Source organism: Pelophylax lessonae (assembly GCF_965119305.1).
Source record: "Pelophylax lessonae genome assembly, chromosome: 4".
Classification (NCBI taxonomy): domain Eukaryota; kingdom Metazoa; phylum Chordata; class Amphibia; order Anura; family Ranidae; genus Pelophylax; species Pelophylax lessonae.
The window spans coordinates 319,240,161-319,256,365 of record NC_138771.1 but is presented as its reverse complement, the minus strand read 5'-3'; the positions used below and the strand labels follow the sequence as shown (position 1 = coordinate 319,256,365).

At 40.1% G+C, this 16,205-nt stretch overlaps 1 protein-coding gene across 2 annotated transcripts in view; it reads left to right on the top strand.

The window, feature by feature from the left end:
* Positions 1-14,497, top strand: part of CPLX2 (complexin 2) — a 366,962-nt gene extending 352,465 nt beyond the window's left edge. For both annotated transcript variants that reach the window (XM_082254100.1, XM_082254099.1), the window contains exon 4: positions 13,731-14,497. In XM_082254100.1, coding sequence (XP_082110226.1) covers positions 13,731-13,928 — 198 coding nt within the window. In that variant the 3' untranslated portion in view covers positions 13,929-14,497. The remainder of the gene's footprint in view (positions 1-13,730) is intronic.
* The last annotated feature ends 1,708 nt before the right edge of the window (positions 14,498-16,205 follow it).

Genomic DNA, 16,205 nt, shown 5'->3' with positions numbered 1-16,205 from the left:
GTATTTTGCTACATTTATTGGGTAATAAAAATCCCAAAAAGCGTATTTTAATTGTTTGCGCAAAAGTTATAGTGTTTACAAACTATGGGATAGAGTTTTGGACTTTCTATATATTTATTTATTTTTTATTAGTAATTGGGGCGATCTGCGATTTTTAGCGGCAGACAGATCGGACTCCTAACTGACATTTTTGACACTTTTTGGGGACCAATGACATTATTACAGTAATTAGTGCTAAATAATATGAACTGTTACTGTATAAATGACACTGGCAGGGAAGGGGTTAGTACTGGGTGTGATCAAAGGGGTCAAATGTATGCCTGTATGCTTACTGACTGTGTGGGGGGGGGGAGTTCTGTGATAGGGACAGACAGATCGCAGTTTCAGCTTAGCTGAAACGGCTGATCTGTCCCTGCCTGTCTGAGAGAAGATCCGCCTGCTTTGTTTATATAAGCAGACGGGTCTTCTCTCGGTTTTCCAGACGATCGCGGGAGGCAAGCGGCAATGGCCGCGACTCCTCCCGCGGCCTGCCTCCCGCTGTGTCTAAACACAGTGGGAGCGTGCATGCCGCCAAAACCACATGCACTCCAATCATGTAAATACAAAACAAAGAAAGGGCGCTTTTGTTTTGTATTTACAGTGTTTGGTCGACCTCCCTGGTCGTAAGGGGCAGCAAAGCCTAGCCATAATGGATGCCAAGTACTAGCACGAGTTCCGGGATTGAGGCAGCCTGAGGACCAGGTTCTGAGAGCAGGAGGGGGGTGCTGTCTAGCACTTATCTTTTTTGGAGTAACTCCAATCATGTAGTACTACGTGACTGGACGCAGCCGAGCCACCTTGCCGCAGTAAAAAGGTGGCGGACGGTCGGCAAGTGGTTAAGCAACAGACAGTATGGATTTATGAAAGACAGAAGTTGTGAAACAGACCTGATTTCTTTTTATGAGGAGGTAAGTAAAACCTTGGACAGAGGGGTGGCGGTGGACGTAGTATACTTGGATTTTGCAAAAGCGTTTGACACAGTTCCCCACACATGGCTAATGTGTAAGGTAAAGTCTACTGGCTTGGAAAGATTGGTTTGCAAATGGATATAAAATTGGCTAAAAGATAGAATTCAGAGAATAGTGGTTAATGATTCTTACTCTGAATGGTCTACATTTATCAGTGGTGTACCCCAAGGTTCAGTGTTGGGATCCTTACTTTTTAACATCTTTATAAATGATATAGGGTCTGGGATTAAAAGTACCATTCAGTCTTTGCAGATGACACCAAGCTTTGCAGTGGAATAACTTCTTTACAGGATGTCTCCAACTTACAAGCTGACCTAAATGCACTGTTTCATCGGGCAACTATGTGGCAAATGAGGTTTAATGTTGATAAATGTAAAGTTATGCACTTGGGGGCTAAGAATATGCATGCATCATACATACTGGGCGGAGTAGAATTGGCGGAATCCATAGCGGAGAAGGATCTGGGTGTTCTGGTAGATCATAAGCTTAATAATAGCATGCAATGCCAAGCTGCAGTTTCCAAAGCAAGCAAACTCCTTTCTTGTATTAACAGAGGCATGGACTCCAGAGAGAGAGATATAATTTTTCCCCTGTACAAATCATTAGTAAGACCTCATCTAGAATATGCAGTTCAGTTTTGGGCACCAGTTCTTAAAAAAGATATCTGGGAACTGGAGAAAGTGCAGAGAAGGGCAACTAAACTGGTAAGAGGCATGGAGGAGCTCAGCTATAGGAAGAGATTAGAGGAACTGAATTTATTCTCTTTTGAGAAGAGGAGATTAAGGGGGGATATGATCAACATGTATAAATATATAAGGGGTGCACATAGTGAACTTGGTGTTGAGTTGTTCACTCTAAGGTCAACACAGAGGACAAGGGGGCACTCCTTACATCTAGAGGAAAACAGATTTTGTCTCCAAATACGGAAAGGTTTCTTCACCGTAAGAGCTGTGAAAATGTGGAATAGACTCCCTCCAGAGGTGGTTCTTGCTAGCTCACTAGATTGCTTTAAAAAAAGGCCTGGATTCTTTCCTGGGTGGACTTATTATAAGTGGGTACTAACATTTATAGGTAAAGTTGATCCAGGAAATATCCAATTGCATCTCAGGGGATCAGGAAGGAATTTTATTCCCCTGCTGTATGAAATTGGATCATGCTTTGCTGGGGTTTTTTCGCCTTCCTCAGGATCAACTGTGGGTATAGGATTGTGTATATGGGATTGTATTGTTGGGTTTAAGTTTTCATAACTGTTTTTTATTTTTGTTTTTTTTATTGGTTGAGCCAGATCGACTTGTCTCTTTTCAACCTGACGAACTATGTAACTATGTAAGGACCTATGTGTGATTGTAACACCTTTTTCCTTTCCTGATTAATAAACTACTTGAACAAGAAATTTTCCACAACTATCGGTTATTTAAATGAGGCATCTCAACAGTCGCTGCCTGCCTTCAGACTGGCTTTGGCTGCCTTAAAAAAATAGACATTTTTTTTTTGTTTTTTGTTTTTTTAACCCTTAACATTATAAAAAAAATGATGTTTCATTTACAATCAACATTCTGTAAAGATGTTGAAGGATTATGTCAAATACACTTAAAGTAAACTCTTTTTAACCATACAAGCCTGCATGAATACATTTCTCACATATCACAATATTATAGTAAAACCTTTCTAAGCCTTTTAAACGTAGAACTGTCTTAGGGAACCCCTGCTAATAATTATTATATCTACAGCCCACAGCACATTAGCATGAACTGTACGTTTAAATACAAGTATAAGTAAAAGATTTGTATTATATGCCAATTTTTAATAATAGATTTTTTTAATTTTAATATAAAATCCAGAAAAGAAATTCAGTGAAAATTTTAGAGTTATGAAATTGCACCAAAACTCCTGTGTACGGGACATTGGTGTGCTTTTAGAAAGTACACCAAAACCGCAGGACATAGAATATAAATTAAAAACACATATTAAAATTAAAATTTAAAACAGTTATATTAAAATTAAAATATATATTAAAAATTGTAATAAAATACATTTCTTTTACTCGTTCTGGTATATCAACTTACTGTTCATGCTAATGCGCTGTGGGCTGTAGATATAATAATTATTAGCAGGGGTTCCTTAAGACAGTTCCGTGTTAAAAAGCCTGAGAAAGGTATATTATTGTGTGATATGTGGGAAATGTATTCATGCAGGCTTGTAAGGTTACAAAGAGTTTACTTTAAAGGATAACTCCACTTTTTAAAGGGAAAAAATAGCAAATAAAGAAAAAAAATATAGCATTTACAACTGTGACACAAGTCATATTATAATTAAATGTTATTAAAAATGACCTGTTCTTTTCAATCTGCAGCGTGTTCATTTTCTGTAAAATACCTGGAGGTGTTCTGTACACAGAATGTGTACAGAACACCCCCCAGAAACATCTTTTTCTGCTTGTGTGATTGGCTCACTGAATTTCCCAGAAGTCTGCCTAAGATAAAAGACAGATTTCAGGCATCCCCTGCAAAAAAAAACATAATTTTTGGTGAGATACTCCCAATAGGAAATCACATCTGAAGGGATGAAGGCCCAGCAACTTTCCTCATTAGTGCTCTGCAGGTGCAGCAGCTGATTGATAATTATAGAACCACTCCTATTAGAGTCACTTTCCCACATGGACACAGAAAAACACATAGGGATTTCTTCAGAATAACAAAAGGTAGGAATCTGCAACAATGTTTAATTCTTTTAGGCTCCGTTCACATGTTAGCGTATGGATCGCGGCAGAACCGCCGCGATTCCGCCCGCGATCCGGAGATTATTGCAAATCGCGGGACGCCTGTGCGTTGCCCGTGATTTGCAATAGCCCCCCAAACGCTGAGCGATGTTGCCGCGATTTCCACCTGCCGCATCGCGGTAACATCGCGCAAAAAAATCGCGGGACGCAATACGCTCCAAAGAAGCTCTTGTACTTTTTTGGGCGTAATGCGTCCCGCGATTTTTTTTTGCGCGATGTTACCGCGATTCGGCAGGCGGAAATCGCGGCAACATCGATCAGCGTTTGGGGGGCTATTGCAAATTAACGGGCAACGCACAGGCATCCCGCGATTTGCAATAATCTCCGGATCGCGGGCGGAATCGCGGCGTTTCTGCCCGCGATCCATACGCTAACATGTGAACGGAGCCTTAATGTTCAAATCTTTTGCAATGTACATCACCCAGAGGGGAATGTTTTTTTTTTTTTCTCAACAAAAGTGAAGTTACTCTTTAACCACTTAAGCCCTGGAAGATTTTACCCCCTTCCTGACCAGGGCCTATTTTGCGATTCGGCACTGTGTAACTTTAACGGACAATTGCACGGTCGTGCGACGCTGTACCTAAACAAATTTGACGTCCTTTTTTTCCCACAAACAGAGCTTTCTTTTGGTGGTATTTGATCACCTGTGCGATTTTTTGATCATGCGCTATAAACAAAAAAAGAGCGTCAATTTTGCAAAAATAGCAATATTTTTCACATTTTTTTATATGAAATTCCCAAAAAAAAATTTTAACATTTTTGGCCAATTTGTTTTATGCTACATATGTTTGGTAAAAAAAATCGCAAAAAGTGTATTTTGATTGGTTTGCGCAAAAGTTATCGCGTTTACTAACAAAGGGAAAGATTTTTGTCATTTTTGTTGTTTTTTTTTTAATGCGTAATGGCGGCGATCTTCGATTTTTTTTGCGGTATTGCGACATTGCGGTGGACAGATCGGACCCTTGACTGACATTTTTGACACTTTTGGGGTTACCAGTGACATTTCTACAGTAATCAGTGCTATACATATGCACTGTTACTGTAAAATTACACTGGCAGTGAAGGGGTTAACTTTTTTGAGAGGGAGGGGTTATGTGTGTCCCTAGGGGCGTGATTCTAGCTGTGATTGGCTGTGGCTTGAGCTGTAGGAACAGTGATCAATGGTCCTACATAGTAGAACCGTATGATCACTGTTTCTACACAGGGGAGAATGACAGGCGGCTTGTTTACACTAGCCGCCTGTCTTTCTCCCTCTCCCCCGACGATCGCCGAGTGACCGGCGGACATCGGGTCCGGCGGTCACGCGCGGGGGGGGGTCCGTGACAATGTGGGAGCGCGCCTCCGGGGGCACGCGCTCGCTCCTTAGACCCTCATCACAGGCTAGCGACGTAGATCTACGTCACTCTGCCTGTGAGGGGCTGACTCCGACGTAAATAGTCGTGCGGCAGTCAGCAAGTGGTTAATATTGTTTTGTTAATTAAATCATTGTTATTTAAATAGTTTTGTGTTTTCCATTGCTCTTGCTCTGTCTCTCAGTATCTTTTATGTGTTTAAATGTCTTTAAATGTGTTTCTATTGTTTTCAAAGTGTGTTTAAAGACCTTAAAATGCTTTTAAAAGTACAGTGAAAGTTATAAAAACATGCCTACAGTGTATTTAAATAGGGTCTTTCTATTTCACTATTAATAAACTACATTTAACTTATTGCGGGTGGGTCTGGAACATGACCCCAGCGATGGAGGGGGGTTTACTGTATATGGGAATGCACAACTAACCCGCACCAAACCCACAGGTACACATGTGGTGCAGTCAAACCACACCACATCAATGTGAACAGGGGCCTTAAACATTTACCTATGTGAAATAAAGTTAGATTTGCTGTTAATAGCATTTGCAGAACAGTGGAGGAGGACACGTGGCATATGACATATAGAGATGTATAGAACTGTTCGCCGGCGAACAGTTCCCGGCGAACTTAGCATGTTCGCGTTCGCCGCTGCCGGCGAACATATGCGATGTTCGGTCCGCCCCCCATAAGACATCATTGAGGCAAACTTTGACCCTGAACTTTACAGTCAGCAGACCCATTTCCAGCCAATCAGCATACCTCCCTCCCACACCCTCCCACCTCCTATAAATAAGCAAGGGCAGCATCCATCTTAGATCATTCTGAAGCAGTGTGTGTAGTGAGAGTAGGGAGAGAGCTGCTGCTGCTGCTGCTGCTGCTGCTGCTGTTAAGCTAGGGACAGTTAGTCAGTGTTCCTGGTCTTGCAGTGTTCTTGGTCCACTACTGCTGTAATATCAGCACCCCAAAAAGCCCTTCTAAGGGCTGGTATTTGTGTTTTTTTTTTTTATATATATATATATATATATATATACCTAGCGTCCCCAAAAGCCCTTTTAAGGGCTGGTAATTGAGTTGTTTCTTCTTATATATATATATATATCTATATCTATCTAGTGTCCCCAAAAGCCCTTTTAAGGGCTGGTAATTGAGGATTTTTTTTATTTATATATATACATATATATATATATATAGTGTCCCCAAAAGCCCTTTTAAGGGCTGGTAAGGTAATAGAGTTTTTTCCTTATATATATATCTATATATATCTATTGTACACTGCAGTTGCCTGCCCGCTGTGTGTGAGAGGCCACAGACCCACCACAGACTGTACTGTGTGCACACCACACTCATTTCGGGTGGCACAGGCACAGTACCTTGCATTTTAAAAAATATTTTTTTTTTCCTCTGTCATAATTGCAGTGAGTGCTGTGTCAGGTCCACAGAGTGCACTGTACCCACTGCAGTGCACTGCCCACCACTGATATATATACGGTGGCACAGCATCTTGTTGCAATAAATTGAAAAAAAAAATATTTTTTATTATTGCAGTTGCCTGGGCTGCCAGTTACTGTCAGGTCCACAGAGTCTACTGTGCCCACTGCAGTGCCACTGTGTGCCCATCCACCACTGATATATAAGGTGGCACAGCAGCTTGCAAAGTAAAAAAAAAATATATATTTTTTTTAATTGCAGTTGCCTGGGTGCCAGTGACTGCTGTCAGGTCCACAGAGAGTGTACTGTGCCACTGCCCACCCACCACTGATATATAAGGTGGCACAGCAGCTTGCAAAGTAAAAAAAAATATATATTTTTTTAAATTGCAGTTGCCTGGGTGCCAGTGACTGCTGTCAGGTCCACAGAGAGTGTACTGTGCCACTGCCCACCCACCACTGATATATAAAGTGGCACAGCAGCTTGCAAAGTAAAAAAATATATATATATATTTTTTAAATTGCAGTTGCCTGGGTGCCAGTGACTGCTGTCAGGTCCACAGAGAGTGTACTGTGCCACTGCCCACCCACCACTGATATATAAAGTGGCACAGCAGCTTGCAAAGTAAAAAAATATATATATATTTTTTAAATTGCAGTTGCCTGGGTGCCAGTGACTGCTGTCAGGTCCACAGAGAGTGTACTGTGCCACTGCCCACCCACCACTGATATATATGCCTGCAAGAGAAAAAGCCAGCCGCAGAGAAGCCGTATTCCTGAAAATATAAGAAAAATGCTGTTTTTTAGGGGTTCTGGACATGCTACAGAGCTGAAACTTGACAGGTACACTTTTTAGACCCCCCAGACACTGAATACAAAAAATGACATGCCTGCCTAAAAAAATGCCCGCTAAATGCCTGCAAGAAAAAAAGCCAGCCGCAGAGAAGCCGTATTCCTGAAAATATAAGAAAAATGCTGTTTTTTAGGGGTTCTGGACATGCTACAGAGCTGAAACTTGACAGGTACACTTTTTAGACCCCCCAGACACTAAATACAAAAAATGACATGCCTGCCTAAAAAAATGCCCGATAAATGCCTGCAAGAGAAAAAGCCAGCCGCAGAGAAGCCGTATTCCTGAAAATATAAGAAAAATGCTGTTTTTTAGGGGTTCTGGACATGCTACAGAGCTGAAACTTGACAGGTACACTTTTTAGACCCCACAGACACTAAATACAAAAAATTACATGCCTGCCTAAAAAAATGCCCGCTAAATGCCTGCAAGAGAAAAAGCCAGCCGCAGAGAAGCCATATTCCTGAAAATATAAGAAAAATGCTGTTTTTTAGGGGTTCTGGACATGCTACAGAGCTGAAACTTGACAGGTACACTTTTTAGACCCCCCAGACACTAAATACAAAAAATGACATGCCTGCCTAAAAAAATGCCCGATAAATGCCTGCAAGAGAAAAAGCCAGCCGCAGAGAAGCCATATTCCTGAAAATATAAGACAAATGCTGTTTTTTAGGGGTTCTGGACATGCTACAGAGCTGAAACTTCACAGGTACACTTTTTAGACCCCCCAGACACTAAATACAAAAAATGACATGCCTGCCTAAAAAAATGCCCGCTAAATGCCTGCAAGAGAAAAAGCCAGCCGCAGAGAAGCCGTATTCCTGAAAATATAAGAAAAATGCTGTTTTTTAGGGGTTCTGGACATGCTACAGAGCTGAAACTTGACAGGTACACTTTTTAGACCCCCCAGACACTAAGTACAAAAAATGACATGCCTGCCTAAAAAAATGCCCGATAAATGCCTGCAAGAGAAAAAGCCAGCCGCAGAGAAGCCATATTCCTGAAAATATAAGACAAATGCTGTTTTTTAGGGGTTCTGGACATGCTACAGAGCTGAAACTTCACAGGTACACTTTTTAGACCCCCCAGATGCTAAATCCAAAGAAATTTTTTATTTATTTTTTTTTTAATTTTTCCAATAATTGGCTCTCTATCAAAAAATTATAATTTTTAAGAACTTTTTTTTGCGTGATCCCTCTCCGGCATGCCACAGTCCAGGTGTTAGTCCCCTTGAAACAACTTTTCCATCACTATTGTGGCCAGAAAGAGTCCCTGTGTGTTTTAAAATTCGCCTGCCTATTGAAGTCTATGGCGGTTCGCCCGGTTCGCCGGTTCGCGAACATTTGCCGATGTTCGCGTTCGCCGTTCGCGAACGGCGATTTTTAGGTTCGCGACATCACTAATATACCCAAGTTTCTTTGTTGAAGTTTTTTTGAGGAAGGCACTGTATGCCCAAAGTCCTTAATTGGTTAAAGTGTCTCTGTACTGCCTAAGTAGAACTAAGAAAGTGGCTAGTCACCAGGGCCATGTGCTGTCATGTGAGCGTGGGGTCCTTAGGACGTTGACAGCAATTTGGTGGGAGGTTTTAGCAGGTGCATATGTTGGCAGAGCTCATGAAAGCTAAATATGTGCTCCTCACCTTAGGTTTGCATCTCTAGGTTTACTTAAAATGTTTATACTTATGGGAAATATTAATGCTTAGTTTTTGTACATGCTCAGGATGCTGTAGAGGTTTATATTGCTTAAAGCCAGTTTATCAGAAAGTAGGTGACACAATTATGGCATGCCTGCCAGCATGTTCTGCAGGCTTTCTTCAAGTCTGAAATCTTTCATTGCCTATCTGATTGCCTGCCTGGAGTGCCTGCCAACACTGTCAGCAACATAAAGCCAAATCAGATAAGACCCATTGTCATAATAAAATAATCATCTTAGTAGAAAAAAAAAACTTTTTTAATTTACTTCTATGTACCAAAGTAGCCATCTCGTTACACCCAGCAATGATGTTTATAATTTGACAGGCTTCAGGTTAAATAAACGAAATGTAAGCCATAGATTTCATGCTCTTGTCTGTGACCTTGTGAGATCAACTGTATGTTGTTACTGAAGAGGTTTAAGAAAGTTCAATGTTATCAAGCCATCTCCTAATATTAGAAAACCGTGTGCAATCTCTATCATCTCTAACTGGGAGCCTCATTCCTACAGCAAATGTTTCATCTAATCATAAGGTGGGCAGAAGGACATGGATCTTTAATATCCTGTCAGGAAGATGTGGGTGATAATGAAAAAAATAAATAAATAGACCTTTTCAGATTTTTCCATTTCAGAAAAATTAAACTTCCTTTTTTCCCCCAAAATAGAGACAAAATGATTCTCTTTTCTGGTGTTGTGTAGGTAGAAATTCCATTTCCTGCTATCTTTTTGATGTATGGTTCCAGGTTTCAGACCTGTGTAGGATGTTTTCTTTGCTGTAAAATCTGTAGATGATGGAATGAAAAGGTATTTTTCTCTGGTGTTGCTATCAATAGAAATTGATGGTAAGCTGTGCTTATACGGGAGTGGAGATAGCATATTGAGGAAAAAGTTTTACTCTTAGTTTCCTAGGAATGAAAAAATAAAAATGACCCTAAAGGCTCGTACACACAATCCAAAAATCAGACGAAAAATACAGTTTTCAAAGCAATCGTACAATAATCGAATCGTTAGTACAGAGCTTTCTAGAGCCGATCCAATATTATACAATCAGACAAGCATGAAATTTTTTCTCGTACGATACCAGATTGTACGATTTTAGTTTAATCGGTACAGTTGTCATTCGAAAATACAATACAAATACACTACAACACATGGCATTGGTATAGAAAAAGTGCGCACACATCGAGACTGGACCGTAGAGAGGTAACCGCGGCCACCTGCAGCGCGGTCCGCGGCGATGAGTGATGATGATGTGGCGCTCCTCTCTAACGCGTTTCCTCCTAAAGCGGACGTCAACGGAGGCAGGCGGCCACGGTTACCTCTCTACGGTCCAGTCTCGATGTTTTGATAAAGACATCTTATGTAAGTGCAACCCTATTGTTTATGAATAAATGGTTGGAAGGTACTGCACTATTGTACGATTTTTATTTTATGGAACAACGTGAGACATTGAAAGGCACCAGAGTGCATATATCCAGACCTAGGTTACCAAGAGAGGAGGCCATTCATCATCAGGAGAGTGTGTGAACAGCTTTATTCCAATAGCCATCTGGTAAGAGGCTTATCCTCCCTTCTGAGTGGTGTTTCTCAGCCGTTATCCTACTTGGGTAATCTCTTTCATCTGGATTTTATTATCTATATGCCCTTACAATTCCATTCTCTGGTAAGGAGCCAATCCAGACACGGTGGTGGGATCACCTGCACCCTAGTTGCTGTGAATCTGACACTGAGGAGTCACTGTATATCACATTATATCACGGACTCTGTTTGGATTTGTTTGCACTTTACTTATACTGCTATATTTTTGTTGCCATTCATGTTCAAGTGTGATTTTTTGTATATTCACTGTTTCATTTGGTCTTGGAGGCACATCAGTTATACTATTAGTATGCACTGTGGCACCTATTATTAGTTTTATCCAATAATTTTGAGATCACGTTATTTTGTACCATTATTAGTTTTACCTAATAATTTTGAGATCACGTTATTGGTTCATTCCAACTTAAGTGGTTGACCTATATGAGTTTAGCGCACCTGCTTTTCTATTTACAACACATGGCATAACTTACCATTTTTTATTCCGTGGTACCAGAATTTTCATAACTTTAGTAGATCCTTCATGCTCAATATAAGACCAGCATGCAAAAAAAAAAAAAAAAATAGATAATCTGTCTTACGATTTTCAGATTGTGTGTACGAGGCTTAAGTGTAAGGCCCAATGCTACATTTGCACATATTTTTTGAGAGTGCACACTGGCTCAGTGATACCATTGCAACCATGCAACACTGGTCTTAGGAGCAATTTCCACCTAAGCGTTACATCTGTTTATGTATGCATGGATTATCTCCCTCAGCCCACACCATAGGCTATAAGTGGCTTCTTCCCAAATGGACAGTAGTGTGTTCTTGTGGTTCTTCCCTAATAGAGGTACACATTTATGATTGTAAGCTCCTCTACAAAGAGATTATTATGAATGGTTTAGTCTTCTCTGTCCATAACTGTGTTGGTGATACCCAAATCATCAAAATAATAAATATCAATGTATGTATTGTAACCCTTGATATGCTTAAATCTGTGTAGATTACTTTGCTCATTTCTTCAAAAATGACACGGGTAGATTATTGTTTAGTTATGATAAAAGAAATAAAATATGACAACTATCAATGGGGCAGTAAGTTTTCCTCCCAGGTAAAACAGGTCCTCTTGCGAATGCTTGCTTTTTTTTATACTTTTTGTTAGTAATTCATTGGCTAAGACACAGCAGTGGCACCAATGGCATCAATCAAAGTCATACAATGAAAAACAAAGGGCGCCAGGTCAGTGAAGGAAGTTTTTAAAAACACATTTATTAATCACACACTTACATGGAAAAAGGCACACATGGATGAAGAAGCAGGCAAGTCATCCTCATAGATGAAGTGTCCAGATGGTGGTGTGGGCTGGAGGGTGACACACAGGGCATGGGTGTCAGCGCAGGCACTTGCTGCTTTCTGTCCCTTGCCGGTTTCCGTGGAGGATCCGGCGTTGGGGGGTGACGTCACTTCCAGTTTCCAGTTTTCAGCGTCCTGCTGCCGATGCTTCTGTGTGAGGCACGGCAACAGCCACACAGCGCCTCTATCACACCTCCCTGCTGCTGCATTTCTTCCTTTGCACACAGCAGTGCCTGCGCTGGAATGTATTTCATTGCATGGCTTAGAGGCATAGATCACCTTAACCAGGTAAGGGGTGCCTGTAGATAAAAACAAACTGTGCAGTTTTGAAAAAAGCTATATGTGTAGGCCATTGAAGCACCTCCTGAAGCCTGACTTGAAAAATTCCCAGACATCGCATCATCCCATACTGCCTTGTTGCCAGCTAGAGCACTGCTAAGAGACTCCTAGGTCTTACTGTTCACCACCAACATAAAGGGAGCAAGCTCTTTCTCTGATTCAAACCCCCTCACATACGCTTTCTCTTCCCTAGTTCTGAGTTCAGTATTTGAGAGCTTGCTCCTGTGACGGTGAAGGTGAGCAGTAACAGTTCGGAGTCTCATAGCAATATGCTAGCAACAAGCCAGCACCAAATTATGTGATTTCTAGCAGTTTGGGTCTCAGAGGTAAGTAAATGGTCAACACGTATAGCAAAGGCATTATTTAACTTTGGCCAAAAGTGTGCAGTTTACAGGCACCCCTTACTTGCATAGGTTATTTTTTTGTGAAGAAGTACTATACTTTTAAAGCCTAATTGAGCTTTCAGTTTAAACCAGCCAAATACATGTAGGTGCAGCAAAACAAAATGTGTGCAATTAAGTACAGTTTGTGTTTTTTCAAACATTTCTGTTTTTATTGATGCTGAGGTTTCAGTGGAAGGAATTCCCCACACTCACTGTGGCAGTGACAACACTATGACCAGAAAAGCACAAAGAAACCTTATTGGAGCTTTTACTGGTACTAATTCATTTCATGACCTTTTCTTAGTACAGGAATGGCTACAGACAGTCTGTTGCACATGGAAAACAAATTATCCAAATGGTCAGCAAATATCGTTCTCCATCGTTGCATTTTTGCTCCTCTTAAGGAACCAGAAGATAAGAGGGGTATATAGCATATTTTGTCAAAAATAATAAACATAACAGGAAGCTATGGGGTTGATTTACTAAAACTGCAGAGTGCTAAATCTGGGACAGTTCTGCATAGAAACCAATCAGCTTCTAGGTTTTTGTCAAAGCTTAACTGAGCAAGCTAAAGTTAGAAGCTGATTGGCTACTGTGCACTGCTGCACCAGATTTAGCACTCTCCAGTTTTAGTAAATCAAACCATATTTGTCCACTCAGATATGTTTATCCTGAATTTGTTATCACTTAGAATTTACAGATGATCCTCAATCATATTAACCAGCTGGAGTCAGCTGGAGTCAGTCATGTGCTGTCATAGCATTACAGCATAGGTGGTAGGAAGGGGAGGGGGGTCTGCGGGAGGCAAAATGGATTACAGAAAGAAAGATTTTTTGTTAAAACTTCACTTTTATATTGAGGTCTAGCATCATTGATTAGGTGCCATGGTTTACTTCATAAGTAGCCTTTGTTAGTAGGAAATCGGTTTCATAAAATTCTGAAACATTCTTGACACATTCTCTTTTTGCTTTGCAGTATGGATTAAAAAAGAAGGAAGAGAAAGAAGCTGAAGAGAAAGCAGCCATGGAGCAACCTTGTGAGGGCAGTCTGACTCGCCCAAAGAAAGCCATCCCTGCAGGATGCGGGGATGAGGATGAGGAGGAAGAAGAGAGCATTTTGGACACCGTACTCAAGTACCTCCCTGGTCCTCTTCAGGACATGTTCAAAAAGTAACCATAGCCAGCCAAGCGGACCTCTTCTTTAGCCAGACTTATTTTCAGCTACAAAAAAGGGACCAGCAATGAAATCCTTGATGACAAGAGAAACAAATAAGCACACAAATGGATAACACAAGAATAAGCAAGCATTTGTTTAGCCACATGATCTGTATCAACAAACATAAAAAAATAAATGCAAATTTGCAACCACAAACTCACACAAACTTACATATCTGTGAACGCAAGGACACAAAAGCTCTCCTCTTCTCTTTTACGTTTTTGGACATTGGTCTTTATGCCATACATCATATTAAATGGACAAAGCTCACTGCTGCTCAAAAATGCTGGTCTAAGCAGTGACATATTTGACAACTTCTGCCAGCTCTGGAGCAGTAATCGAAATGTTCTCAGATCTTCTAGCAGAATAACACATAAGGGTTAACATGCATGCCCTATACGGGTCTGCTAGATGAAAAACCTGGAAGGTTCCAACTCTCCATTGCTCACATGTAATTTAACCCTCATAAAAATCCTTGGAGTGTTTTCATGTGTAAATATTTAGCTCCTTTCCCGTAAGGGCACTAGGATGCAAAGTGACAACGATCATGTGCAAATTTAACATCCATTTATTGAATTTTGCCACACACTTTGTGACATCTGGGAGCTTGAAATATGTCATGGGATGCATGTGAAGAAACCCTGGTGTGTTTCCATCTGTTCTGTACATTGTGTTCTTTCTGCTTTTTACCACCCCTTTTTTTTCATTGCTTATGGGACCTGCGGTAGATAACATCCGGGCTTCAGATTTTCTGAAATATCAGCCATTTTTCTTCCTAAGAATACAGAGACAAACATCTTCTAGTTTTGTATGGGCCCTGATACAAGCTGCAGGTCTCTTAGCAATGTTCTTCAAGGGGAAGTATGACGACAAGCAGTCCAGGGTGTAGAATATACTTTTTCCATCTATGGGCTCTGACTTGGACCAAGAGACTTCTTGTAAGGATTTCTATGATTCTAATAATGCTGACTGCATGCTTAGGAAATTACAAGTGTTTGATGCCTTTTTTTAAAAAATTGAAAGCACTGTCTGTCTTAGTCCTGTGCCTATCACCATAGTGACTGTTTACATTCATAACACAATGACCAGATTAGAGCTGGTGTGTATATATATATATATATAGGCATGTATGCATCTGTTTTCAGCCAATCTTTCTTTAATTTATGATAGTTTTTTTTTATCAAACCAAAGTGATTTATCTCTTTATAGGTTTATCAATGTCTGTTTTTAAGTCTACCGTCTTAAGTAGTTAACCATTTTGTCTCCCTGGGACAAAGTGATTTTACAAGGACCAAACTGCAGACCCTGATAAAGAAATAGCTGATATTTTGATTCTCTACTTCAATGTGGCCCCATGTAAAAATATACTGCCTTTAATTTTTTTTTAGCAGCAACCCTATCCAGCAGCATAGTTTGCCTTTCCAGCCAGTGCATTATAAAATACATTGGCAATTGTGAAGAGCTAGCTTCAATTGAGGGACCAGTGTACAGCTTACTTTTTTAGAGCCTTCTGGGGCAGTACAGATATAGTAAGATTGCAGTAGCTCATCATGCTGTTTGGCAAAAACTAAAACAATCAAATAATAACTAGGGTATTTATTAATTCTTAATTATGTGAAGTACTTTTGTATTTTTTAGAAACTATGACTAGAATAGAAAGTTATGCCAAGAAACTGCCATGTGAATACTATAACATTCCAAAAATTGGACCTCAATTGGCCTGAAGACAAGGATCCATACATTCATCCTCCTATGACCAAGCTCTAGATAAGTAGGTATTGCTCTGTAAAGTGTCAGTCTGATAGTGTTCCGGGACCAAAAAAGATGTATTAACCAATAAAATGTAATATATATATATATATATATATATATATATATATATATATATATATATGTTTATATATATTTTTCCCTATTTGAGGGTGTATCCAAAACGTTAGCTTATAGGAGCAAACTTAAGGTCCCGAACCAAGAGGTTTGGGGTTTCTGTTTTAACGCAAACACTAGGGACTGATGTAAATGTTTTAAAAATCTAATATCACTGCCTTACCACTATACGTGTATTGCAGTTGGGAAATATCATTACAACAGTAGATTATTACAGATTATATTCTTCACACATTGCTATGTACATAAGTTAATGTGTATAATTCCTATATTACTTTAATATTGCATTAGTAAAATACAGAATTTTCACTGACAGCATAAATAAAAGGCAAGGGCTGTTAAACTATA